Here is a 27,986-nt window from a genome sequence, read left to right on the forward strand (position 1 = left end):
GAATGTAGAGAAACCCGCATAAAACTGAACATGATGATAGCATTAAACACTTGAACATTGCCAGCATATAAGAGCGAATGTAGTTGTTTTCATCAGAGCTTCATGCCACAACCAGTCGTGTATTGGGGATTGGTCTGTTATATAATCACATTCTGACCAATCAGCATATTGCTTATCCTCTTTCGTCACTTATGTACCACTGTCAACCAATGGGATTGGCTGCATATCAAACGGTAGCCGCCCCCGAGCCGACGAACAACAAAAATGGAGTTGTGAACTAGTAGCAAGTTAGCTGCCAAAGGACCTTTGTTTTCAAGTTTCGTGTAACTACTCAAGTAGCCGTTTTCAAACTGATTTAATTGACGCGATGCGATCGTATTATACATAGTTTATGTTTTACAGCCGCCATAAGAACCTGCCGAACGGGTAAACAAATCTGTTTGTGGCTACGACAGACGACAAGTCTTAGCTAGCTGAAGCTAGCTTGCGTTTACTCTCTCTTAAGCTTTGCTAGTTAACTAGTGAAGAGGGTGATTCGGACAGAAATGGAGAAGGTAGGTTTACAGCGGCTTCCTTCGTAAAATGTTTTAATATATGTGTAGCTGTATCAGCGTTCAATGGAAGGAGGGAGGTGTTGTAAACTCAATCAGTGACTTAGTTACTCTGAAATCATTAAGATAAATCTGAGTAAAACCCGTCTGTAAGATGTACTCCTGGCATGCTTTACCAGCCACCTCATATTTCTCTTCCGTGCACAGGGAGATTTTCTGAGGGGACTTCCAGTCTACAACAAAAACAACTTCAGCAGGTTCCATGCAGACTCTGTGTGTAAAGCATCAGTAAGTTAACCCTTCATTTTAAACTCAGTCACGTTGTAGTACCACTACGTTTGTATGAGTTACTTAACCAATCAAAGTAATCTAAGCTCACTATTGTTTTAGAACCGTCGACCATCTGTGTATCTTCCAACCCGGGAATATCCATCAGAGCAGAGTAAGTCTATAATAAGTATAAGTAAATCATGGCATTACGCACTATGTGAATATTTCATGTCAGAGGTGACCTTACATTTAAGTATCTTTCTGCCACTGTGTTGTTTCTCCTCAGTCATAGTCACAGAGAAGACAAACATCCTACTGCGTTACCTACATCAACAGTGGGATAAAAAGGTAAATTACTGATTGTTAAAGATTGGTAAAGATTTTTTTAACACATCACTACTGATTTAACATGGCTTCCTACATGTGTAGGAGGGTGCAGAAAAGTTTTTAGGTGTTATGATTTAGTTACATTTTCTTGATGGAACTGTAGATTACACACAGTGCATTAAAAACTGTCCTGTTCTTTGGCTATAATAAACACCACTGATGCATTTGTTTTTTGTCTGTCTTCAACAGAATGCTGCAAAAAAGCGAGAACAGGAACAAGCAGAAGGAGAGAACACAGCGCCTCCACGAAAAATCGCTAGAATGGACAGTCAGGAGCAAAATGAGGATTCATGAATTGTTGTGCTGATGGAGTAAAGACTGTCCTACTCAAACAAAATGCACACACTGCTGCAGAATTTCTGTTTGCAGATCCAGGCACTGAAGCACACAGGATTTGATACTTTGAATACCACAGCAGTCACATTCATATGTTTGCATTTGACTTCAGATCTTAACAATAACCAAAAACCTTTCCTTCTTAGTTTCTTTACTGCTTTCACAGTATTTAAAAGAAGCCACATCTCTGCCTCAGATTCTTAATCTTCAAAACACCATACATCTACCTCCTTATTCCTCAGTCTGTCTGATTTCATTCACCTATGCTCACTCCATTTGCTTTTCAATATGCAGAGTACAAAGTTAGAACTCCTCTACCACCATTATAGTTCTGTAATATGCATCATCAGGAAGTTTTGAGTTAAAGACAATAGAGCTGTAAAATGTTATTTTAGTTAGTGTATTATATGGTTACTGTCCCTGCAGCGACTAAAAACAAATCTACATGGTATAAGATGGAAATCGGTTCAGTTTTGTGGTGGGTTGTACTGCAGGAAAAAGATTGTTCGTTTCATCCTGAAAATTGTTATCGATTTATTGCCTTAAATGGAAGTAAGTGTGTTTCAACACTGTCACAGAGTGCTGTTTGGTTTATAAGGTATTTCAGGAAAATCGATCACTGTTGAGTTGAATAAATATTAGCCTAAGGGTGTTCAAGCCAATATTCAGAGGTAGTAAGTTGTTTTTGTGCAGTGCAGATTTTGTAGCCATATTCTCAGTTTGAAGCTCAGTACTTCTTAAGCAGTGCTTCTGTCTTTAACACAATGTTTGATAGAACAGCTAATGACTACAGGTGTGTGCAAATTGACACTTAGCTGTACTAATGTGTTGGCTACTTGTGACTGACTGTTGTCAGTCCTTGCTGTAAATGTGCCATTCACATATAGATTTGATCAATTGAAGATTAATACAACAGGGCTCAGCACAGTGTGTTTGCTGCATGTAAAGTATGATCTTGTACAGTATGTGTAATGTGAATGTCATCATGAATGTTATCAGGTAACAATACTGATTCCGAGTCTTCCCCGAGTTAGCTATATCGTTAACTTTGTTTAACCAGCCTGTTCTTTTATATTGGAGAGATACAAGGCAGATAGCAAACATCTGCCTTGAGTTTTTGCACTCGACCAGCTGCAGCATCTTTGGCACAGTTTAAAGTTGGATCAGTTATTGTAAATTTGTTATGGATATCCCTTTAAAGGCTCCATGGTTTGTGTTGACTTTGGTGTCTTATGCAAATCAAAACAATAGGACAGAGTTTTCTTTCATGAGCTCATAGAAGTCTTTTGATTTTTGTTCAATGGTTTATTTTCCATCTCCTGGTTATGTTTGGAATGTGTTTATTTTGCTTTGAGTTGAATGTATAAATGTGTTATTGTATTATTTTCAGATGTTGTTATACAGATCACACTGTACTGCACAGTAAAGTCTAAACAGCAACATTTGTTACATAAAATCTTCCCTACTTAATTTGTTAACACACCTATTTTTATACAAATAGGTTAAGGTAATGATTACAAAAATCATGTATATTGTGTCCTAGCAAATCCTCAATATTAGCCTTAATTCGATTTAAAATGGACTTTTCCTTAGGAAACAAAGCATCAGCAGCCCAGTAGCTTGTTCTGTCAGACAGTAATATTTATTAACTCAGCCAGTGCATTATCTTTTTGTGGATGTTTTTTTTTTCAAGTGAGATTTATTTGCATTATAGAAGTACATTCACTAATCTATGTATTAAAATAATTCATAGAAAATCAAAGTTAAGAAAAATAGAATATTTTTATGGTCACAGTGAATGTTTCTGACCTATTGCAGAAGAAATCAATGGCTTTAAAGGTGCTTCACAACTGAAAAGTGTGATGGTCATGTAATGCATGCACATGATGCAACATGCATTCAACACAGACATCAAACAGGAGAAACAGACCTGGAGCGGGAAGCTGCTGTTCATGTCCTTTAACAAAAGCGTTTAGTGGTGATCCAGATCTTGATTTGAGAAAAAAAAAAGATCCTTCACCTTAACATAATCTCTGGTGCTGCTGAGAACCAGGCAGTCATGCAGTATTTTAACCCTCAGTAGAGGTTAATCAAGCCCCATTCAAAGAGTTACACTTACTGTACACTTTTTACATGGAAGATAATCAAGTGTTAATAAATACAGTGTAATGCTCTGTGCGAAGTACATTGCATCAAGAGTGAAAGTCTAACGCTTACTGACCTTACATAATCCTTGTGAATAAACTGTTCTACACTGCAGGCATATCAGTCTCTGGATGTGGCCTGACCATTTGTACATTGCTCTCCATCTGAAGTATTACATTGGTATAGATGCTTCATGAAGTCTTGGAGTTTTCTAAATCAGTCAATTGTCTTGATTCACCTTTGTCTGACTCATTCGAGGGTAGTTCTTCTTGGGTTGTGTTTAAATCAGCTCTGTTGGGTTGAGTGTTAGCAGCCTGGGTTGGTGGCTGTGTCCCATTCGCACACACCACAGTACCCTCTGACTTGCTGAAACTGAACAACTTGCCAGGACTGAAAGTCCTGTTGGGGGATTGTGACCTCTCCTGGCCACTAGGGGGCACTGTAGGAGTCACAGATGACCCAGATGTTGAACCAGCTGCCACTGCTGGCTCTTTTTTCACCTCAGGTGACTTCAAGAACTTCAGAAATCCAGGGAGTTTTGCTTCACCTCCTGTTGGGGACTGGGCTGGTGAGCGTGACGTACCAGAAGAGAACTTTCCCTGGAGAGGAATGATCTGCTTTAGCTTCATCACATTGTTGTTACCCAGAAGAGAGCTAGGTCTCTTAGGCTTGTCCCCTGGCTTGCTGCCTTGTGCTTTGTCATGGTGGTGCTGGTGCTGAGAGTCTGCCTTATGGTAATCGCTGTCCTGACGGGCCTCAGCCTGAAGCTCCGCCTGACGGTGAAGCTCCTCTTCTTCGCGGCGACGTCGTAGCTGCTGTTGGAAGTGCTGCTGTGCCTGCAGCTCGTGTTTCTAAAGGGGGAGCATTTTAAAATGAAAATAGAGATAATAAAGATAAAGAGTCAGTCTACAGGAGGAGAGACATGACTAAAAGGAGCATGAAACATAGGACTGCAATTTAGAGTAAATATTCTGAAGTCTGCTCTTAGCTGTGTTTTTATCTCTGACAAGACTAAAGACACCATCAACACAAAGTGCCACTGATGTGTTGCAACACTACAAAACAAAGACAGTTACTTCATAACAACAACCACAGAGTCTGCACCACAGTGCATTTTAGAATAATGCACACAAAGAGACAAAAATGGATACAAACTCTCCACAAAGTGCAGCCAACAGCAGGCCTTACATTAGCCGAAGGTCTTTCAAGCTATGACACAGCTATACCTTGAAAGCTTCCCTTCGCCGGTACTCTAGCTTGGCCATCTCTTCTGCTACCCATCCAGGGATATCAGGGATGGCAACATGGATGATGTACTTTAGGAGGATTGCAAAGTGCTGTAAACCACCGAGACCATACAGGGACAGGCTCAACACAGGGTTACATCAAGGGAACAGTCACATTCTTTTTTTCTGCATTGTAGCTTTTCATTAGACACAACATGATTCCTTGTGCATTAAGCTGTTGTGTACAATATTAATTTTACATAATCACAACAAAAACATGCACATATGTACTTCAGATCTTTAACATTTAAAAGCATGAAACTACATTTTTCACAAAGGACTACAAAGGTGCTGTGCTGCATACCTCTAGTAGGACGATGGAGATGATGGTCATCTCAGGACTCAGCCAGGGGAACAGGCGCTGAAGCTGCCCACACTGGCCAATCAGGTAGCAGTTAACTATAATGGCTATCAAGCCCATGGCTTCCATTGCAGTCTGGTGTTTAGAGAATACAGACTGTAACAAGCTATCAGATGCTGCCACAGTGTACACAGCAGCCTTGGAGGTTTTTCTGACATTTTCCAGAACAAAACACACTGACCTGCCATTGTCCGATATTCTCCACTCTCTGTCCGAAGGGCCTCTGCAGGCCAGTGCAGAGCTTCAGAGCATCACTGCGTATCTCGATGATGTTGTTGATAAGAGCGCACATGGCTGCCAGGGGAAATGCGGAGGAGAAGAGCACCACGTATCCGAATTGAATAAACATCTCCTGGTGGTCCTGGAGTGTGTCCTGGTGGGGACAAATATAATGTAGCACACCTCAATTCAATGATTTTGTAAATAGCAGCAGTAGGAGTGTTTCAGAAGTCCTACCTCATATGTCTGCATACAGCTCTCTATCTCAGCCTGAGTCAGAGTGACAGCTTTTGGTTCTTCGGGTGGATCGATCCATGACTTCTTGCCATCTTTCCCATCGCCTGTGTTCTTTCTTCTCTGACGGAGAGAGTCAGATTCCTTTGGAGAGGACACAGTAGCATTCTCCTTGGTCTCCTGCTGAAGTAAACATTATACTACCATACTGCACTATGATGTACTGAGTGGAGGAACATAAATCACACACAAGATTAAACAGGAATGAGAGAAGGAGCTATAGAAGGATGATGAACTACTTAAATGAGCAGACAACATACTTGAGTCAGTAATTCACAGTCACTGTCCTCGTCGCAACTGTCAAAGATACTGGATGGATCCATCCCTTCCTCCACCATTGTGGGACTGTCCTCTAGGAAGTTGTCATCCGCTGCCTGCGTCTCTGTAGTGACATCCTGGTAGTCAACCTTTTCTGTGAAGCTGACTTTACGTTGCTTCATGGCGCTGTCATTCATGTCCCACTCCTCCTCTGTAAGCCTGAATCCAGCTTTCAGATCCCCTCTTCTCTTTGGCTCTGGGTTACAGTTTGCAGCGTGACTGGCAGGGATCCCTCTAGGACCCAGAAAGGAGTAGGATGTCATTGAGGCCTGGGCCTTTCCCAGAGCCAGGCGGCCATATTTGAGAATGATGGCTTGGAGAAGCTCCCACAGCACCTTTGGGGTGAAGACACCCAGCTTGTTTTGCTCATACAGATACGGCTGGAGGACCTCTTTGATGTTCTGAAGGAACTGCCGGAAAATCAGTAGAGTAGCTAGCATCTATGGAAAAAGGACGAAATGTGTTACTGTGCTGAAAGTAATAAGTGCACGATTAGAACACAACACACACAAATTAGTAAAAACAAAGTGGTTTTAATGACAAAACATAAAAAAATACAGGGTTCTTGTTAAAGCCTTGGTCATGTTACACACAAATGAAGTTAGTTAAGCTCTGTCTAAAGTTACCATACCTTTATTTATTTTAAGATTATAGAAAGTAAACAGTGTACTTAAGAGATTTTACATCATCTATCAAAGCATGACACAGCTAAAAATGTTTGGCTCTATAATAAGTGAATTTGTGGCTGTTAATTGATTTGTGAAGTTTATGTCAGCTCAGTAGTACCAGCTTGGGAGTAAAATAGCAAGCATTCAAAACTTTACCAGCTAAAAATGAACCAAAGTGACAAAGCAAACCATTCATTATGTGTCACACAATGAAGGGATATAGGGAGGGAGCAGTTTGCACTCAAACTAAAGGATGTTGTTACCTCCTTCAGTCGCTCCATGTCTTTGAGGTAGAATCCAATGTAGAAAAGACTAAGGTAGGAATTGATGAACTCAAACTGCAAAAGAACCAGACAACTTTACAGGAATGTAGGCAATTGCTTAAACAAGATAAATAAAGTATCTCCATTTAACCCCAAGCAGACACAAAGAGGAAGTGTGACTTACAAAAACCATCTTGATGATGAGATTATTCTCATAGGCACTCTGAAGTCTGTAGTTTTCTGAATAAAATGATAAAAGAAAAAAAAGAAAGCATTACTCAGATAATTCTGACATTACAGCCTGGATGAAGACGTCCATTTTAATTTGACTTCCTAAAAACAGAAAGAACAAGAGGTAATGACTTCCAGCTTCACTGGGATTTTCATTTTGTGTGTCTTACCCATGTCATTGAGCCAGTAGGCAATCTTCTTATACACCTCATCACATACGGATACAGTAATGGCCAGAAGTATCTTAGGAATGAATCTTGTAATGCCAGGTAGCTCCTGAATCTCCATCACCACTTCCTGCAAGGTGAAGAAGAGGAATGATGCATTTTTAATAAGACCTATTCATTCCTATTCCAAATCCCTTGGCTATTTTTAACAGACTATCAAATGAATCTGAGCTAGTACCTGGAAACCATACAGTCCACAAATCTTCACACGGGACAGTAATGTGATTGTGAACGTTTCATTTTTATACCAAATAATAAACCAGAGTGCTGCTCTTTCTGTCTCACTGTTAACAGTGTTATTATTGATTTTTACTTGTCTCTAGTTTTCTCACTGAGCTTTCACAATTTGTCTGAACTCATCAGGCCCAAACCTGCAGTTCCAGGCAGAGGAGCATAGCGAGGAAGACAAAACAGAGACAGAGGAGGCAGATGGGCAGGCTGACCAGCCATCTGAACACGGTCCTCTTCCAGGGCGGGTAGTAGAACTCTTCACAGCCAGTGATGGGACTGCAGCGCTTCACTCCCTGCAGAGACAGCAGAGTGGAAGAGTAAGCCGGCAGGCCAGGGACAGAATTAGAGTTTAGATCAGATAAACCTTTTTGTGGGTGCAGGCAACACAAAAATGTGCTCAACAACTCAAAACTTACTCTAGTGAGAACACATATTTTAGGGTTTCTGTCATTTTTTATGGTATCTCATTTCTTTACTGTGCGAGCTTCACTATCTTAAAAGGTCACGCCCAACGTGGGGCTCGAACCCACGACCCTGAGATTAAGAGTCTCATGCTCTACCGACTGAGCTAGCCGGGCCTGTTTTGCTGCACCCCCCATGCCTTCACAAGCGGCTCACCCACCTCCTCCCTCCTCATGTTCTCTATTCACTCTTCACAACAGGAGGCAGTGAAAGACGCTGCCTCTAACCCCCCCCTCCCTGAGAGCATGTGGGCTGTGAGTGTGCTGCTCACATATCCTGGTATTGTGTGTTTATCCAGTTGCACAACTGATCACTGACAGCAGTACACCATGTTGACACATACTTTACCCTGATAGTGGAAATGTGTTAAATTAAAAGTGTTAAATGCTATAATTTTTTCTGGTTTAATTATCAGCAAGTGACATAAAAAAATGAACAATCCTCACCCTGAACTGAGGCCTAGGCTCCTCCAAAGACTCAGCGGGGGTATCCAGAGTGCCCCACCTGTATGCCAGCTCTGCCTCCCGCCTCTTCCAGCGCTCCAGAAACAATGTTGCCCACACAACGTTGAAAAGGGCGAAAACCACACAGCAGATATCCTGACTGGTCTGTGGAGGCGCGGAAGAGGTACAAAGGTAAAAAAATATGATTATACCATCCAGTTTGTATGTTGTTTGGTGCTGATCAGCCAGAGAGATTACCCAGATTACAAGTTGCAAGGTAAAGATGTTGTGTCATCCGTACCTGGTCAGCCTCTGCTAGTATCCAGAGCAGAAAGCCAATGACAGCGGGGTAAAGCATGGAGTTAGTGTAGAAACCCAGCCAAGCGAAATACATGCCGATCTTCACTCCAAAGTAGTCACAGATATCATCTATAAAACAGGTAAAAGGTTGATACACAGCTTCAGGGTTTGAGGTTTTAGTGAGGAATAAAAAAGCTATGTTATAAACTGCAGTTCAGTAAAATCTAGGCCTTCATTTTTTTGTTTTTAAGACATTTCCTACCAAGAGGCTGCTTTTCGCATACAGCCTGGACCCAAGAAGTCATCAGCTGGTTAAGTATCCTCTGCTCATGAAGAGGAAACATTTGAAGGATCACCCCCCGAGTTACCAGCTCTGGAACTACAGAGGACACAAAGAGGCCGATGTTAGAAAGGAGAGCAGGAGACGAGACTGTGGAACTGTTATGATAAATTGCAGCGTACTGATTGGCTGTCCTTCCAGGAAGTGAATGTTGTGAAGCACCTCCCCTTGTTTGGCTCGCAGGTTGTCCAGCCAATACTTAATGATGCTCTGCCGCTCCTGAACACAATTACAGACACATGGACAGAAATAATAATTTACTATATATAATAAGTAATGATTATATATGTAATAAGACATTTTTAAATTACAGTGACTTTGAACCTGTGAGGTAAAGAAGCAGAGCTCGCTCTCTATGTTCTCATAGATGTTGTCCTCCTCACAGGAAAAGCGCCGCATCCCTCCACCAAACTGCGGTTTAACAGTCTTGTGCATGCACATCTGCTCTGCTCCTCGCAGCAAGCTGAGGAAGAGGAGGGTAAATGAACAGCAGGATTAAACCTGATGGAGCTCTGCACACAGGCTGGACTGCAGATGTTGGATAGATTAAGTGCATTACAGGCTTGACACACAGCTGGGAGATGACGTTTAGCATGGACTCTTTCTGACCTAAAATATTGTTTTAATAATTTTGTAGGAGGTTAAATACAGTAACTTAGATTAGTACAGCACATCTGTGTTATCTGATTCTGTCCCATATGTGATTTTACACTGCAGAGTAAATAAAATGTGTAAATGAGTGATACTTTTACCTTTTAGCCCTCCCTTCAGTATAATAAATTAACAGTGTATCATCTTTCATCCCTCATAGAGTAAGCAGATAAACACATCTCCTATAATGTCAAACTATTATTTTTGAACAGGCTCCAACAGAATTAAAATTCATTCACTAATGTGTGTCTGCTTTAACTGATAATTTTCAGACCACAACACTAATCAATTCTGGACTTCATTCTAATCATGTAGCTGTTCTCTTAATGCAAGAGTCTCACACACACACACACACACACACACACAGTCTTACAGTCTTACTTCTCAAACGTTGTCGTGATGAAGAAGGCGTGTGCCTGGGTGTGTTTATGCTGTCGAACCTGGATGCTGACCTGTGGGATCCCAACACGAATCTGATTGAGGAGCCACAGCAGAGTGTGGTCATCTATAGTATCTGAGAGAAGAAAAACCGTTTTACTTCATCTTTGAAAGTAACAAAACATATATTTTTTTCTACATTCACCTGAATTCTGTGCACACTTGCAGAGGAAGGAAATGATAAGTTTGCTGCTAAAGAGACTGAACCAAAGCCATTGTTCACAGCCTTGGCCATGAAGCAGTGGGGGTGGTGCTAACAGTAAAAGGTCACTCCAATTAAATTCCACTGTATATGTACCTTACATAGTATTTAGCTTGGAAGGATGGACTGAACTCCATCACATGGACTCACTCCAATCTGATTGTAGTGTCACCCTTAAACCAGCTTTGCCCTCTAAAAACAAATACACAACTACAAGCACAAACCAACACAGCAGAGAGTACTGAACATTTGTGTTGTTCTTAACATGGTGACCTTACAGGGGCATTTCTTTCTTTCAACGTAGTGTTCAAACTATGACTCAGAGACTGTGTGTGTTTTGCATATTGTGGAGAAAACTAAATGTAATACTGTAAATTAAGGCTGCATTGTACAGTACATTGTGCTTCTCTAACATATCAGTGAAGGCTGCATTTCTGTTTACTTACACTAAAAACAGTATACTCTCTGTGAAAAGGTTCAAATGTCTTTAAATGTTATCTGGTTGCATGTGATGAGATGTGTGGGAGTTACAGTTTATGTTGAGGCACTCAAAAAAGTACCATTTTAAGCTGAAGTGTACGATGTGAAAGTGTTACTACTGTAGGCAGCAGAAACAAAGAAAATGGACGCAGATGTAAACAAAAGTGTAAACAACAAAAGCCATTGAAATGTTTATGTTTGGAGATCAAATATCTAACAAAACATGCTGATCAGACATATACACTGCACAGGGTTCTATGTGGAGACTGATAAAGAGAGATATCAAATGTAATATCTTCCTCCTGTAGAGGAACTGCACTGTTTGTGTGTGAGAATTTGAGTTGTGTAGATGCAGCTACTGCAAATGGATGGTCTGTTGTTATGCCCAGAAAACATATTAAAGCAACGTGACTGTGTGGCTGGCTGGCCACCAAAGTCATTTAGTGTGCACTGTTCCCTCTACAGCAACGGCTTCACAGGACAAACAGGGGACAGTGATGGACAGGTGAGGGATTACTGTACCTGGGAATGTCATGAGGATATCACAGTTTTCAGTGGGAACCATCTTTAACCAGGACTTCCGAGACATTATGTAGTGTCGGGCCTGCAGAAGTCGCTTCCCAAACAATTTATCTAAGAGAAGGGACAACAACAGGAGAAGGTGACACTGAGTTAGATGGGAAGAATGTGTGTGTGTGAGAGAGAGAGAGAGAGAAAAGGAGGCCGACAGATGGTGATATTTTCTCATGATATCATGATCATGGACGCAGATGACAGGTTAGTTATTAGTTTCCCTCTGCTACTCCCCACTGATGACGTTTCTTTACCATATTTCATGTCCTTTCTATTTTTTTGCCCTGTCATGTTGACAAAATGTAAGACGCGTTCAATGACCATGAAGGTTGGGTGTGCTGCGTCAGTCATATTACTCTAAACAAATATTGAGAGCTGCGAACAAATAGATGATCCGCAGAAATGGGAGGTGTGCAAACAGTCACTAAACAAGCTACTTTTCAAGTCTGGCTATGCAACCATTAAGTGAAGGCCAAACAACACACTGTATTATCTCACTTGTAAGCATCATTTCTGCTGCTTCTTTCACACATTGGTCTTCACCAGCTCATGCTCAGTTTCATGCAGACACAAGAGCCACAGTGAGTGCCACCAGTCTCTTTATTGTTCACTGAATTATACTATGACACTCTCTCAGTACGTGTCTGTGATCAGGACTTTACATCCTGCAGCATAACTGCATTATGACTTTCAGCACACATTACCTCTCTTGATGAGCCACACTGCTCATCCAAATCTGTCCAACCTGAGTTATTTTTGCAGGATGCATGAAGCAGTACTGCTTATTAAACTTTGTGTATGACATAATGATGCAATCCAAGGCCAATCACCGGCACAGGCTGCTTTGTCTTCGCCCTGCATGCACTGTATGTCTCAGAGTCCTTCAGGGGGATCATCTCTCTGGTTGCCAGTGACATAATTGCTTATTAAAGCTATGAAGGATCCTCCAATAGACATGTTGATTTATCTGACATGCAAATCTCTGTGCTGGACAGCAGCAATCCATCCCCTCAGAGAGAGATTAGTGTAGTGACTTCATGCAGCAGAGCAGGTGTAGACCAAATATTACTGAACTAAATCTTACCAACATTACACAGGTTAGTAATTACTGCTACAAAGACCTTTTACTTCATCTTGATACAGATTTTACATTATATCTTAGCCCCCATAATTGTTGAGTAGTTATATCTGTTAACTGCATGCTGGTCTTGGGGTTGTGGATCGTCCAGTGCACTTCCCAGCTGTCAGTCAACACTTACACACACACAGTTAGCAGCCATGAACGACCAGCTTTCCAACAAGTGCTGATACCTCAGTAAAAGAGGGTAGCTGGGGTAACCTGTTGTGGCCTTGCTGGCTTAACTGATGAAACAATCAGCAAATTCATCAATGATGTGCTACAATTCCAGCTAAATGTCTACGACTGAGAATGGTAATTGTTCAAACTGGTGTACAAAATATACTCCACTAATACTACTGTGAAACTGTACACAAACAACAGAGAAGGGAATCCTTTGAAACGCATGTCACCTGTCCTGAACTATTCACATTTTTTTTCGCTAAGGCACTGAAGTCACTGCATAAATCAAAGCAATAGCTGCAGTGACAGTGTCCAGACTGAGGCCACAGAGAGCAGGAGGTCTGGGGGCCAGACTATCAGAGTATAGAGTTACAAGATGAGTAAGTACAAGATAACAGCAATAAACAGAGCTCACTTGATGATCCCACTACATGTAGCCATTCTTAATACCTAAGATCCAACCCCCTGCAACACAGTCTGTAGTTCAGAGTAGCTGAGACCACTGGGACCTCCACCCTCCTGGCTGCACCTGTGGACTCTTCACGGGCCTGTCTGAACGGGAATGCGCCCTGTTTAACAGGGAGAGGGGGCATGAAGCCCCACTGACAGACAGCTGACCCCTCATCCCCTCATTCAGTGGAGTCTATTAAGCATCAGTGACTGCAGCATACTGCCATGCACTGTAGCCTGGTCTCCATTATCCTCATTCTTTTTTTTGGTAAATGAACACAATCTCTTGAACGCGAAGACACACACACACACACACACACAGAGGACACATTTTACGGTTTTATCCCTGATACTCACCGAGCACTCCGGACGGCTCCTGCTCCTGCTGATGATGCTGCTGCTGCTGCGGGTTGTTGGTCCTGTCCTGCTGCTCGCTTGGCACCGTCCTCTCCATCCTCTCCCCTGCCCCGTCTCTGTCGTCGACGTCTGCGGTGCCGCTGCCGCTACTGTTTACAGCAGCGTCTGGATCAGCTGCCGCTGCGGTGCCCGCCGCCTGCATGCTGGCGCACAAACACTCCAGGTGGTGAAGAGGGGGCTGGAAGACCGCACCGCACGGAGGTCTCTGCTTTCATTGCATGGCCATTGCGTGTACAGGGAAAGCCCTGGTGTGTATTTGGAAGAGGAAGAGGAGGAGGAGGAACATGATCATGTCATCTACACGTTACACGCACCAGTCGTGACTGTGTGACGACAGAGTTCAGAGGAACTACCGCGCAGGCTACAGGTCCATACACAATAACATGCGTGTGTTTTGCAGCGCAGCAGGTGACTGTCCCACAGCGGGTCCACACATTTCTAGGAGCCATGACTGTTTATCGAAATATAGCTGTCTGTATGACAACATCTATTTACGACCGCACAATCTAGTTTTTACACATTTGTTGTAATATAATGACAGTGCTGTGTCACATGCTGGGAAGCAGGTTTCATGTAGTCTAGTTGTCAGCATAAAGGAACTAACCACCCAAAAATTCTGCAGCTTTTCTTCTCTTGCTATAAAAAACTTGCCAAAATAAAGATGGCTGCCCACAGGCTGGCTCCAACTCCAAATGCAGTCTATAGTTTTTAAAACACTGCATCAGAGAACCACAGTTTGTGGATTTTCACCTTTTCACATTACAAGATGTTCAGTTTTGCTTGTTTTAATGCATATCACATGTGTCCGTGGTCAGTTAGATATATCTATACAAGTGTTATTATAAAAACAGGATCAGATTTGTGTATACAGACTTGAACAAAAATTCTAATTTGCGCCACTTCAGCCTGTCTATAGCCTAAAACCTTCAACTGACCTGTTCTATATTGTTTGCTTCAGTGATTCACTGCCACCTAATGGACACTCAATATCAGTGAACACTAAAGTGAGATTATAATGTCAGTCTGCATGTCCTTGAGTCACACAACAAAATGTAGCAATGTAATTCAATATGTCCAATTTACACCTATAATTGTTAGTAAGCTACATTATGTAGTAATAACTCCAATAAAGTAACAGGGATTAAATGTGATCAATACAGTAAGAGGTGACTTTGACGATATTACACATGGTCTCTGCTGTTGTCGTGGTGAGTCGTCCCTGCAGCCTACAGCCTGCCACTAAAAGAGATTCAGTGTTACATTTAACAACTGAGGCAATATGTACACCAATGAGCATTAGAGGTGACATCGGTTGACCACGCTCAAACAGAGCAAGACTTCTCCCTCCTGTTTTTGTTCAGGACGAACCGGCCCTTAGCTCTACGTCTCTGAGTAGCACATTGTGTGCCTGGATTTCACTGCCTGAGAATCCATCCATCCATCAACTATTAACCCGCTTCATCCTGCAGTGCAGGGTCATGGGGGGCTGGAGCCTATCCCAGCTAACTTCAGGTGAGAGGTGGGGTACACCCTGGACAGGTCACCAGTCCATCGCAGGGCAACACACAGATAAACAACCATTCACACACACAGCACACCTACAGGCAATTTAGAATGACCAATTAACCTAAGCACGTCTTTAGAATGTGGGAGGAAGCCGGAGGACCCGGAGAGAACCCACGCAGGCACAGGGAGAACATGCAAACTCCACACAGAAAGGCCCCAGTCAGAATTGAATAATAAACATTAATCTTATGAAGTGACACACTTTTAAAATAATAACTTGCTTTCTCATCTCTCCATGAAATAATCAATTATACATGAATTGAGGTCAGAAGGAGCTCTAGAGACACAAAGCAAAATGAGCTGGGATTCAGTCAGTAGATGTGCCTCAAACTAAACTAAAACCCACACAAAGCAGCTCCAGGTGAACAAAAAGACTTTACTGTAAGATACATTAACACTGTTTTGTAAATGCACCATTCAGACCAAACAGTGCTGTGGAATAGCTCAATTGTATGGCAGTACATGATACGGACACTAGATGGAAGCAGAAGGTTGTTTACTGTCAAATAACATGAAGAGTGGTTAATGGTCCTACAACAATATGGGACCGATCTTAAACTCCTTTATTGCACCTTTCCCACTGAAATTACACTGTAACAGGCTTCAAACCTTCACTACATACAGCAGCTCTATTTTTGTCAAACCATACAGTATTTTGCCTTTCCATTATATATTTTATTTTATTTTATTGGGCCTTTTATATTTTATTAAAAAAAAAAAAAAACAATGAGAGGTGAGCTGCTTTTGGTATTTTCTCTGAAACACAAATTCAAACTAGTCAGATGGGTATTTCAGGGTCAGAGAACCAGCATTACGTGAGTGTTGAAACAAAATATGATAAGAGCCAGAATTCAGAGATTAAAAAAAGAAACACTTAAAACGCTGACATATCAACAACAACTTGCATTGTTGTTTTATCTACAACTTGCATTGTTTGAGATCACTAGACCTCTATCATATCTAGTCTGTTTTCGATTTATACCCGATGCTGCTGGGTTCAGATGACTTTCCGAAAAGGAAACCAGTAAATTAAAGAAATGTTTCTGACTACAATAACTTTGGGATTTTCCACAATCCAGTTTTCTTGGTTTTCCTTTCTGTTTTGATTAAATAAAGAAACACAGCTGATATCCTCATGAGCTTTCTATGACCTGTGTGTGTGTATTTACATACACTTTGTGCATTGACTGATGTCTCTCAGCGGGAGTGAAGGGATTAAATCAAATAGCTGCTGTGGCTTTAGCTCTATTACTCTCTCTTACCAGGCCAGATGACCAGTAATCTTCTCCAGATCCCTGCCTGTGGGTGGGATCCCATCCTGGGAAGGATAATCAATGGCACAAATAAATAGGGCACTGTTGCAATCAGGTTTTGGTCTGCAGCTGGTTTGTAGTTATTTTTGTTTAGTACATTTAGAAAATGTTGTGAAACACCTCATAAGAAACTCTAATGAGTCCTGTTTCATCATGTCTTTTTTGTATGATCTAGATCACTATTAAAATATAACATTCTGTATTATTCTGTTAGAGAAGTTAGTAAAATAGTGTGTATTGTGATCTTCTATTGCATTTAATCCTCTGACATTGCATCACATGCAACTCTGCAAGGTCAGTGTTACAATGCAGCTCTGCTAAGGATCGAGGGAGGCAAGATAAATCCTGATATTGGTACAGAAAGTGACACATATTTACTTTTTATATGAGTTTGTGTGCCATAATTGATGATTGATTATGGAAAAAGAGAGCTGACTAGACAACATCTCTGCATCAAAGCCAATCACATACGTCTGCATAGAGAAGTTCATTGGGTAAGCACCAAGGCCTCAACAGTCATCTGTATGCAGCTCCCTGTCAGTCGACATACATACTGTATGTAAATTAAAACTTACAATATCATGTGATCTTGTACGCCATATAGTGTTATTCTGACCCAACATAAACTGCATTTTTGTTTGTAACAGTGAGGCTAAAGGGCTGTACATCAGGTCTAGCAGGTCATACACGGGTTACATAAAGTCATCCTCTTTAAGCAATTAAAAAGATTCATGATTTCCTCTGCGTAACAACTGAGCAGAAAGAGGTCAAGGCAAAGGTCATGATTGCAGTAAAGGACGTAAAAACAAAAGGACACCAAGTGTTGGGGGACATTCTCCCTCCCAGCTGTTTCCAGCACTTAATCTCTTCGCAGAACTGTAGTTTCTGCACAAGAAAGAAAACAGGTTTATCCCTGTGATGTCTTTACCAGCCTGGGCAGCCATGTAATGGTGAAAGGGAGGCCCAGCAGATAGGAAATGCAATTAGAAGTCACAGTAAAAAGGAGACGCAGGAAAAGCAGCCACAGACAAAAGAGGTCACAGTCCCACAGGCCCAGGTGAGGAAGGAGGTCGGAATCATAACCACCCTTACAATTTCCTGCCTTAGGACGGGGAAGGAGCTGCTTGACTATCAAGCTCCCCAAAGAACAGCTAGCAATGAGTTTAAAAATATGTTTAGCCTGAACCTGTACCAACCATGTACGGGAAAAAAGCATGCTCCCAATGGCACATGTGACCTGAATAATGGCCAACCTGAAAAAAATGAGGCCAAAAGAAAAAAAGTGTGGTCAGCCTGATAAACAGTAATGTATGGCAGAGTTGGCATTATTATAATTTTTTAAATTTTTTTTTGTCCAGAACTGCTTGAATCGACAGTTTTGATTGTGTTGAAATATGCAGCACACTTCCTCTTTGGGCTAACCTTAAGTAAGACGGTGTAACCTCTCCCTGCCACTGTGTCTGATGCAATATAAAACACAGAATCATGTATGTATATGTATGTGATTATGTGTTTTACATTGCATAATGTATACAATTCCATTTTCTATAGGTTTTATATAGGCCAATTAAAATAATTAAGGATACAAAACTAGAACTGTAACAACAATTCTTGCAGTTAGGGTTGTATTACTGCTTCAACAACCAGCATTTTAGCATTTATTACTGACTTTAATGTGGTAAACGTATGACTCTTTAACAGTTGTGCACTGTGTCAGTTTAAACCAAGGTTAGTGGTGAACTGTGAACCAAAGAGACAAAAGTGGATGGGGAAGTTGCCATAAAATGTCAGGAAACATAACACAAAGCAGTATCACATAGTGATGATTTTCCAGTGAAGCAGTTTAAACACATCCTGTGTCTCAAACCGTCTAATAAAGTGACTCCCGTGCGCATCCCACCAGCCGACCTTTGATATCCTCAGAGCGACGCCCGCCATTAACTGCACATCCAAATGTGGAAAAACACAAAGTTAAACAAAGGATTTCCCTGTGACAGGAAAGAGCCATCTCTTCAGTCAGCTCTAAATGTTGTATTTATTAACTGGCTCCAATAAAAATACACTTTATTTCTCATATTAACACCATGTTCTCTACCGTTCACAACCTTCAGTCAACAGAGTTTTTGTCTGTTGTCGTGGTGAAACTCTTTTGCTCCAAGTGATAAAGTGCTGGGACATGTCAGTAACAACTTGTTTTCATTAAGCACAAGAAACGTATCACTGTCCAAATGCAGCATTTGTCCTTAGTTGTAAGTAAACAAGTCTTTCAAATGTTCAGTAAAGACTGGAGGTGAAACTCAAGACGGTCAGAACAGTGATCAGATGTGAAAACAAGCCCCGCCACACTGCGTGCTCTTAATGAGATATTTTAGGATTCTATTTAGGCTATGGATATCCGTGTTCCCTGCAGTGAAGAGATGGCACTCAGCGTTGAGCCTACTGTATACAAGAACGTGTCCCGACTGTTTCTCCCATTTATCTGTGGCGGCCTGCTGACAGGTTGGCAAGTAAACATAAACATGTTAGAAGGATTAAGGATTGCTGCCGGTAAATGGTCACAGGAGGGGCTGGGGAGTCGTTTGCAGACAATTATCCACACAATAGGTGACGCACATGGGGACAAACAGTTATTTCCGGGTCTGAACGGGCTAATATTTTAAATAGCTTTGTTTATAAAGAACATGAATAAGAGGAGACAGGATGGATGTGCTTAAGTTTAAACAAAGATTTTATTTATATGTATTTACAGTGTAAAAATACAAAATGTCATTACTCATGCATGCATAAGACTCAAACTTCACATTTTAAATTCAAAAGTGCAAAATACTTTCATAAATGCATATTAAAGTATTAACTGGCATAACCATTGCATATTATATTTTTACTAAATAAATGGACTCAATATGAGGAGCTCGTACTGAGCTGTGTGTAAATGCAGTGCAGAATCCTTTACTGTAAAGCCGATTAACCCAACATTCTCGAGAGATCTTGTTTCTCCCTGGACACACAGACAGAGAGAGAGATGATGTTATACTGAGGAGTGAGTGCATCAGAGTATTTTTATTGTATTCTGTTGTTGCTGTGTTAAGTGACTTGATGCCATGGCTTATTCCCACAGCTATTCTAAGGCTATTAGAAATACATATTGATGGTGGATGTATACACATACTACCTATGTCTACAGTATAAAGCAAACATCAATGGATTAATTGGCATTGGGATATGTTGGCATATACTCACTCTGGCACTGAGGGGTTGATCAGACGCTGCAGTTCTTGAAGGTGCTGACTGACGCTACCTGAAAGGTAAACAAAAGCAAACAGGGATTTTTTTTTTTGAGAGATGAGGCTGAGGATGAGATAGATCAATATGCTTTTAAAAAGAACTTCATGTGGGATTACCTGGTCCACCTGTCAGACCACTAGACCTTCCTCCTCCATATGATGTTCCACTTCCACCATAACCATTTCCACTAGATGTTCCTTTCCCTGGCACACTACCTGGCTTGCTTTGTCCTGAGTTACTGCTCCCTAACCCAAGCCAAGGAAATCCAATGGTGCTTGACCCACTCTTACTTGTTGACCCAGTTGAACCAGTTGAACCAGATGATCCTGTTGACCCGGAAGATCCTGTTGACAAGGAAGATCCAGTTGACCCAGATGATCCAGTTGACCCAGATGACCCAGTTGACCCAGATGATGACCCAGATGATGACCCATACCCAAACCCTAAAGAGCTTCTGCCACTCGATGCCTGCTTGTTGGAGCTTGTTGCACTTGAGCCAAGGCTCGGGCTGGAGCCTGTTGACCCAAAGGATGATCCAGCAGATGATGAGCCTCTCCCACCCAGTGTTGGCTTATTTGACCCTATCCCACTTGAGCTAAGACCTGGACTAGACCCTGTGGATCCAAAGCTTGAGAAACCTCCCCCACTGGATGATGGCTTATTAAATGCTGATCCAGTGGAACCCAGGGTCGAACCTGACCCTGATGGCAGGAAGGACGAACTAGAAGAGCCTGTTCCACTTGATACAGGCTTATTCACTGATGACCCAGATGAACCAAAGCTGGAGCCTAACCCACTTGACCCTGTCCTACCAAACTGGCTATTACTGAGAGAGCTGGAGGAGGAAGATGATGATGAGGAGGAGGAGGAGGAGGAGGAGGAGGAGGAGGAAGAGCTGGATCCACCACCACCCCAATGGTTCAATCCAGACTGACTTGGTGTGTTTGAGCGAAAGGACATGCCTCCTGAGAAGCCACTTGTCTGTAATAAACACAAAACAAAGTTAATGTGTTGACTGATTCTTAATCATTTTCATCATTAACACAAAACTCACTAACTCATTAACACAAATTTTAGTTTTAAGACACAAGTCCAGAGTTCTAAATGTGTCCTTATACAACAGCAGAAAATAAAAACATGTTTGCCCAGGTTCACCCTTGCCCAACCCCCCGGTTCTTTTCTGGCAGACATTTTCCTCCCTTGCACTTCCCTGTGCACTGCACTTGATCACCATCAACATCTGAAAGTTTAGTGTTTTTTTCTTGAGTAAGCTGATTGTAACCATAAATGCTAAACAAAGAACACACGTTCGTGTAATTAGTCAGCGTTTTCCTTCCTACCTTTGGTACGCAAGTCAAGTTGAGCTGCTTCATTTGCTCTGTAAGAACTTCAACTTCTTTACTTTTGTATTTGATGCTGTTTTCCAGCACTGTAACAGATCCGCTCAGCTTCATCTTGTCCACCAGGAGCCTCTCTTTGTCCTGGTCATGTTGTTGCTGAAGTTTGTCTAAGTCGCGTTTGTGCTGCGCAATCATTCCCGTGCGGTTCTGGCTGCACCAGCGATAGTCCTCAGACAGCCGCCAGTTTTCCGCCTTCAAGCGGCCATTCTCAGCCTGGATGCCTGACACCTGGTCTCCCACACTGTTAAGGTATCGCTGGAGCTTGTCCTCAACCTCTCTGGACAGACTGGTGCAGTTTGTGCGGATCTGCTCCAGGTGTTCCCTCTGTTTAGGACAGGTGAGCTGGAAGGCGATGTGTGAGGGGAAAAGAGATTCGATCTTCTGCAGGAAAGCCCTGGAGACATTGGAGACAGAACCCAAGGACTCACTAAACTCGTCTCTGGATTTCTGCCTGTAGAACTGCAGCTCCTTCTCTTGTGTGGATTTGTCCCTCCTTAGGTGGATGGTTTCCAAGTTTAAGCGGTCTCTCTCTCTGGAAATCTGGTCCATTTCCATCTTCATCCTCTGCACTGCTTGGGTGAAGTTGGACTCCACCAGCTCAAGCCTGGCTTTCAGCTGGTCCACCAGCAGACCACAGTTACAGCCCATTGACACTTGTGCTAAAAATAAAACGGCAAAAAAAGCATCTTATTCAAATGTGTGTTGATAATAACTGATTATTTTTGAGTTTATACCAAATAAATAAAATACATACCCGGACATGGGACGCTTGCACGTCCAAACCTGATAGTCATCAGCTCGCTATTGCACTGCGCCTGTTCACATGAGTGAGAAAATAGTCGTAGTTGTTTTTAGTGATTTTTTTAAAGGCCAGTTGTGAGAAAGAAACAACAGAAAACATCATTCACACTTCACCAAAGCCATCTGCCAAATAAAACAGAAGTAAACAAATACAAATCAAGTCACTCTGTGTTCTGAACAGTATTAGGGAAATAATGCAGTACAACAATTTACAATCCAGACTGACCCACATTTAAACGTGATCACTGTGATAAATCTGAAACCTGCAGGACACCATTATATATCCTGATTTATTTTTAATCAAGCTGACTAATGAATGTGAGATACCAAATATTTCAATATAAAATATGATGAAGGCTCACCAGCTTCCTCTCACAGTCCTGAATAATCATGACTGATATGTTGCAGACCTGGCGCAGTCTGTGCAGATCCCATTCGTTACGAGCCTTGATGGCTGTGGTGATATTTAACATGACGGTCAGGTTTTTCCTCTGGTCCTTCAGGGCAACATTCTCTATGGACAGTCGGCTAAAGCTGGACTCCAGGTCCGGGATGCGAGATGAGCACGCCGAGTCCTGCGTCTTTCCATAGATCAGAAACAGCACAAGGCTGACTATGATAAGAGACTGAATGAGCGAAGAGAAGAAGAAAACAATGCGCATGTAGTAGCCGCAGCTCTTGCCCTTTGAGCGGTACTGCATCTTCTTTGAGGCCGACGGGCTGTACTTGGAGACATGGGAGTAGCCACTGCTGTACATAGCTGGTGTTTGGAGGAGTGCAGAATTATCCAAGAATAACTATGAGCTGTCAGTCACAATCACAAACTTATTTCATCTCTAAATCACACGTTGTTCTTCTCCAGAATTCTACGAGTAGATGAGCCGATGCTGAATAGTTTCAAACCAGGCAGTGGTAAATTGTTGCCCCTTCCTCTAATAAAAGCAGACACACTGCAGACGTTTCCTCTTCTGCAGCACTGATAACGTGAGAATTGATACGATTGTACGTTGGGTATAAACATGGGCAGGAATTTATAAACTCCTCTGGCCACACGTTTCCCATGATGGGAAGTGCTCCTTGTCCCAGTCTCCTCCCTCCATTGGATGTCTGTGTAGAGTTTATCAACACACAACTGGCTGCATCCATGTACAGCGCACACACGCACACACACATGAACACACACACTTAGAGGAGATGTTTGCTGCTATTATTATACTGTAAAACTGCTAAAATTTGTTAAACCGGTGAGTGTTGAACAAAAGGACTTTGAAGCAGAATTTCAAAATAAACAGTCACAGTTGACACCACACACAGTTGATTTACACCTTCACCCATTACCCATAAAGACCTCACTGGACTCGCAGTAGGCAGCTTTGCCATAAATCTTCCAGAAGCACTTTTATGGGATCATGAACAGTGTTTTCCAGGGCACGACAGGCAGGGAGGACAATGGCTGTCCTGAAATTCTCATTGAGTGGCTCTTTGATGCTGCGAGTCTCAGTCCAACCTGATGACGTCAGTCAACTTCCCTCTGTGTCATAGGACACACGCGCACACACACACAGACACTCAACCTAAACTGAAATGTACGCCAGGCCTCATCTTGACAGGAAGCAACAATTCATAGAGGAACTGTGGATTGCCAAACCTGCAGCAACAGCGAGGATGAGATCTTAGATAACAGGCACTAACAAACACAGGATATCTGAGACTAATAGGAGACCTAAATAATCTCAGTGGTGATTTAGATGAGGTTTAAGTGGGTTGTTATCTTCACATTTAGATACTGGGTTTGATTTTACAGGACCAGAGTGTTGCCAGCCTGACTGAAGTCTCACATTCATAGGGTTAATAACAGGATAACAGTGTTGTTGAATGCATGAAGGTAACTTTTTACATAACACACAGTCTGAATTACCCCCAATGGTGCTGCCACGGACAGTGGTGTGAACACTTAATTCTGCCGCAGCAAACGGATGCAGACAGATTACTATAGTAAGGTCCACAATTAGACCACCGTCTGCACACTGTGGACCACAATACGCAAAAAACACATTTGTCTAAGGTTGTGTCTGTGTATTTTAAAAATCGCACACTACCATTACCTCAGGATTCAATAATAAACAGTGTCTTATCCCATTCACAGATTCAAGGCAATGCCGCTTTGTTTGAACAGCACAGTTCATACACTGGGCTTAAAAAGACAGAGCGGTGTAGATGAAACTGGAGCTGGAGAGTCGGGGCCTTTTTGCCACATGGGACTGAAACGCTGCCTCACAATGTTTAGTTCTAACTCTTTTGATGGCCAGATGTCCTCATGTCAGAGACAAGTTAAGTTGCTGAGCTGTTAAGAGATTTGTACACAAGTAGAGACGTTTGAAGTCAGCATAGACTTTTTAGAACTGGAGTAACGTGGTGATACCTCCTGGTTTTGGTCAGGACCCGATCAGCTGCATTCTGAATACACTGAAGCTGTTGTACAGCTTGTTTTGGGCATGCATTGAGCAGACCATTACAATCATCTACCGGTAATCTGCTGGAAATGAATGAGTGGACAAGTCTCTGTAGGTCCCTCAGACCTGCTGACACAGTGTCTGTAGTGTATTACAGTGCTGCTACTATTTAAAATATTTCAACAACATCCACATATCGGCCTTGTGTAGATACAATCAATGTGATAGAAGGGGAGGCTGTCCGTGTCCAAGAATGCAGCAGCTACGGTGAAAACAGTTTCTCAAACCACCTGTTTCTGAACACCTAAACACTGTTTATTTATCGGCCCCAAACCTGTTATCAACATGTGGGCGTGAAAAAAAAAGCCTCAGCTGCCAGCACCTCATGGTGGAGCAAGCCAAAATGTGCACCGCTCCCACACAGCACCAAGCAGCCGGCGTAGGTGTGGAGCATCTGCTCCCACAGCTGAGGTTATTACAGTTCTAACAGCATGTACAGGTGCTGGTGGGGTCCGTGGATGTCACAGATTACAGGTAACGAGGGAACAGAGCTCCATTGTGTTGGTGGCGTTTCACAATCAAATGTTCTGTTGGACACAAAGCAAACTAAGAGTGTTTACAGGGATGGTTTCCTGACAGCTGAAGGAACCTGTTAAGAGCTCAGTGATGTGGCTTTGAGTGCTTTTTGTTGAACTCCGTGTTCCTGGCACTGATATTACACTTCAGCTGTGTGTTGTGACGCAGACAGGAAATCAACTATGAAAAAAAGCAGATATAAATATATACAAACCAATCTGATGAATCTGTAAAATGTCCTTTGCCTGTCTAATCAGAGAGTGTTTAAAGTCTAGAAAGTTTTTTTTTAAATTTTCTTTGAAACCTGAAGACCTCCATTATACTCAAGTTTATTCTAACTAAATACAGCATACACCCACACAAACTCCACAGAGGCTCTGCTGAAGGAGGCCACTGCTTAAAATGCAGAATTATTACTGCTTCGAGTTGAAATGTATGAAATCCTGTATTGGCACATATTGTTTAGTAATCAATTTTTAATAACTGAAATGAGACTGATGGATTCTGGGTAACGATCAAGACATTTTTACTTATTCTTAGTGGAGCATTGATGCTATAGAAGTCAGCCACAGTACAATATTCAGAGACATCTACTCTAATTATCAGGGATCACACTGCCACTTAGTGGAACAATAATACTACTGCAGCTCCACATCTGCTGGTAAAAACAGTGCTTGACAACATGGAGGACCAGACAACCAGCTGTACACACAGTCAGGATGTCACATTAAAAAGATGTATTTTACTTATTAATACCTTTTGGTGTTTAACATTTGATCAGACTTAACATTTGATGGACTCACAGTCTGCACTTCTACATTTTTTAAACTATATATGAATATAAATATAATAATATAAATATCCACAAACAAGGGATCTGTTGACCATCTTACAGAGTTAAGTTAATGCTACAGCAAGCAGACACATAGTTTAACACAAAAAAACATGAAAGAAGGTGTCACTATTGAATAGCATATAAACAGCACACCCTTTCAGGCATACTATTCTTGTCATGTTGACCATTTTAAACTTTTCACATGTCTACAAAAGACACGCTAGGTGTGGAGGGTGTCTACTAAAGGACAGTTCAGTCCTTCATCAACATCACACAACATAAAAGATCACAGCAAACCCACATGCAACATGATTTGATGCTACTTAAATGTCAGCTCATACCAGGCTGCACACTCTCACTAATTCACACATTACATAAAGTCTGTTAATCCATGCAGAAAAAAGTGAGGAGCACAAATGACAACTGGCAGACTTACTGTGAGAAAAACACACTCTGAAGGTGCAGGTTTCCCTTTTTTCTTTTTTGCTAAGTTAAGCTAATCATTTAGCTGCATCTGTATACTTGGTGTTCTCACAACTCTTGGCTTGGATTCAAGTAACCACCTACAGATACGGTATTTATTCTTGTGGTCTGTCACTATGTGTCACCCTGCCCCTGCTCAGCCTGACCACTATGACAACACAGCAGTGTTCATACACAAACAGCAGCTCTTACTGGCTCTGCAATTACCAACAGACAGATAAGTGGTGGTCATCACAGCTCGATTTCTCAGACAGTCATCTGTGGCCTGAGGTAGAAGCAGGTGAGTGATGCAGCTCTCCTCATGCTCATGTGCAGCTCTATAAATTTGAGAGATTATGTAGAGTTTGAACTTTTGTGCCATTTCTCTTTCTGGTATTTAAAAAATTGGGAGTCAGCACAAACAATGAACCCCTCTGACTCCTGTGCAGTCATCTGCTACATCGATCTCATTTCCTGTCACCCAAAGAGGTTCAACATGACATTGTGGCAACACTAGTGGAGGGTGCTCCTTATAACATAGAATTCAAATATTGCGAGAGAGAGAGAGACAGGAAGATGGCCTCCATCCTGTAAGGCCTGTCAGTTTGGCAACCCCACTGCCTCCACCTCTGTGTGAGATGTGTTAACCCATTAAAGCTCATTTATTGAATCAATATAAAACAATAAACACCATGTTATTGGTACTGGGAGTGGGATATTTGCAGTGGTGTCAGCTGGGAGCAGTAACTTCCTGGAGTCTCTGCATGTTGCCTGGCAACAGCTAAATAAGCACATTTCCTTAACAGTCTAGCACTTCATTTAGTAACAAATATTTTGAATATTCTAAATGTTCTGTCCACTTGGTGCTCCTCAGTTTTCCCATTAGGTTTGCTGTTTAATCTGCATTTACAAAACAAACAAATAAAGCTTCCCGATGATAAAAAAACAAAACAAAAAAACAAATAGAATCACACAACCAGGTTTCCCTGGTGATGTTTGTCTAATTGGTCATTTGCTCTGAAGGATCTGGTTCTCATGTCACAGCCGTGTGCCATATCAGGTGGCTGGCCAGAAGAAAGAGGTCTCTGTAGTCAGAGACACAGAGGACACAGAGGTGAAGTGATAAATACCTTAGTCAACCGCCAGCCTGAACAAAGACAAATAAACAATGCTGCGCTAAATAACAGCACGAGCAGAAAGGGAGCAGAAATACACTCCAGCTACTGCAACGTCCCACCGTACTACTTCAGTGGGGTTTAACCATTCTGATGCTCATTTATGGCGACAACGCACGTGGATATCAAAGACATGATTGTTCAAATGAATTTTCTCACCAGGCTCCGTGATGTGCAGTCCTCTCAGATCATTTATTCTGGCTCCAATTTCATTCAAAACTGAAAGCTAGCTGTGACCAGTACCTCCTGCAGTGATGTGATAAGACAAACTGCAGCA

General features: G+C 42.0%; 3 protein-coding genes and 1 non-coding gene across 6 annotated transcripts; 1 reads left to right on the forward strand and 3 right to left on the reverse strand.

Moving 5' to 3' along the window:
- The first annotated feature begins 237 nt into the window (after positions 1-237).
- On the forward strand, positions 238-3,807 carry LOC114450503 (DET1- and DDB1-associated protein 1-like). The gene is made up of 5 exons (XM_028428656.1): positions 238-554; positions 759-839; positions 942-993; positions 1,108-1,169; positions 1,398-3,807. The coding sequence occupies exons 1-5, from the start codon at positions 546-548 to the stop codon at positions 1,500-1,502; spliced, it is 309 nt and encodes a 102-aa protein (XP_028284457.1). The 5' UTR covers positions 238-545; the 3' UTR covers positions 1,503-3,807.
- ano8a (anoctamin 8a) lies at positions 3,165-27,956 on the reverse strand. Of its 3 annotated transcripts, none has more exons than XM_028428518.1 (19): positions 27,869-27,956; positions 13,784-14,088; positions 11,626-11,736; positions 10,365-10,497; positions 9,657-9,795; positions 9,455-9,551; positions 9,255-9,371; positions 8,994-9,121; positions 8,696-8,857; positions 7,928-8,080; positions 7,500-7,626; positions 7,283-7,338; positions 7,099-7,173; positions 6,110-6,607; positions 5,793-5,933; positions 5,518-5,709; positions 5,280-5,411; positions 4,916-5,026; positions 3,165-4,540 (listed from the first exon to the last, which is right to left on the reverse strand). In XM_028428518.1, the coding sequence occupies exons 2-19, from the start codon at positions 13,983-13,985 to the stop codon at positions 3,881-3,883; spliced, it is 3,234 nt and encodes a 1,077-aa protein (XP_028284319.1). In that variant the 5' UTR covers positions 13,986-14,088; positions 27,869-27,956; the 3' UTR covers positions 3,165-3,880. The 3 variants fall into 3 exon arrangements, with proteins under 3 accessions (XP_028284319.1, XP_028284318.1, XP_028284317.1); XM_028428517.1 differs by having other exon boundaries at positions 5,793-5,969; XM_028428516.1 differs by having other exon boundaries at positions 5,793-5,972.
- On the reverse strand, positions 8,293-8,365 carry trnak-cuu (transfer RNA lysine (anticodon CUU)). Its single transcript has one exon. It is a non-coding gene; the product is annotated as a tRNA-Lys (tRNA).
- plvapa (plasmalemma vesicle associated protein a) lies at positions 19,433-23,224 on the reverse strand. The gene is made up of 6 exons (XM_028428553.1): positions 22,571-23,224; positions 22,162-22,222; positions 21,348-22,066; positions 20,124-20,988; positions 19,963-20,020; positions 19,433-19,720 (listed from the first exon to the last, which is right to left on the reverse strand). The coding sequence occupies exons 1-6, from the start codon at positions 22,964-22,966 to the stop codon at positions 19,687-19,689; spliced, it is 2,133 nt and encodes a 710-aa protein (XP_028284354.1). The 5' UTR covers positions 22,967-23,224; the 3' UTR covers positions 19,433-19,686.
- Positions 27,957-27,986: the final 30 nt, after the last annotated feature.

This window comes from Parambassis ranga, chromosome 17 (genome assembly GCF_900634625.1).
Source record: "Parambassis ranga chromosome 17, fParRan2.1, whole genome shotgun sequence".
In the NCBI taxonomy this organism is placed as follows: domain Eukaryota; kingdom Metazoa; phylum Chordata; class Actinopteri; family Ambassidae; genus Parambassis; species Parambassis ranga.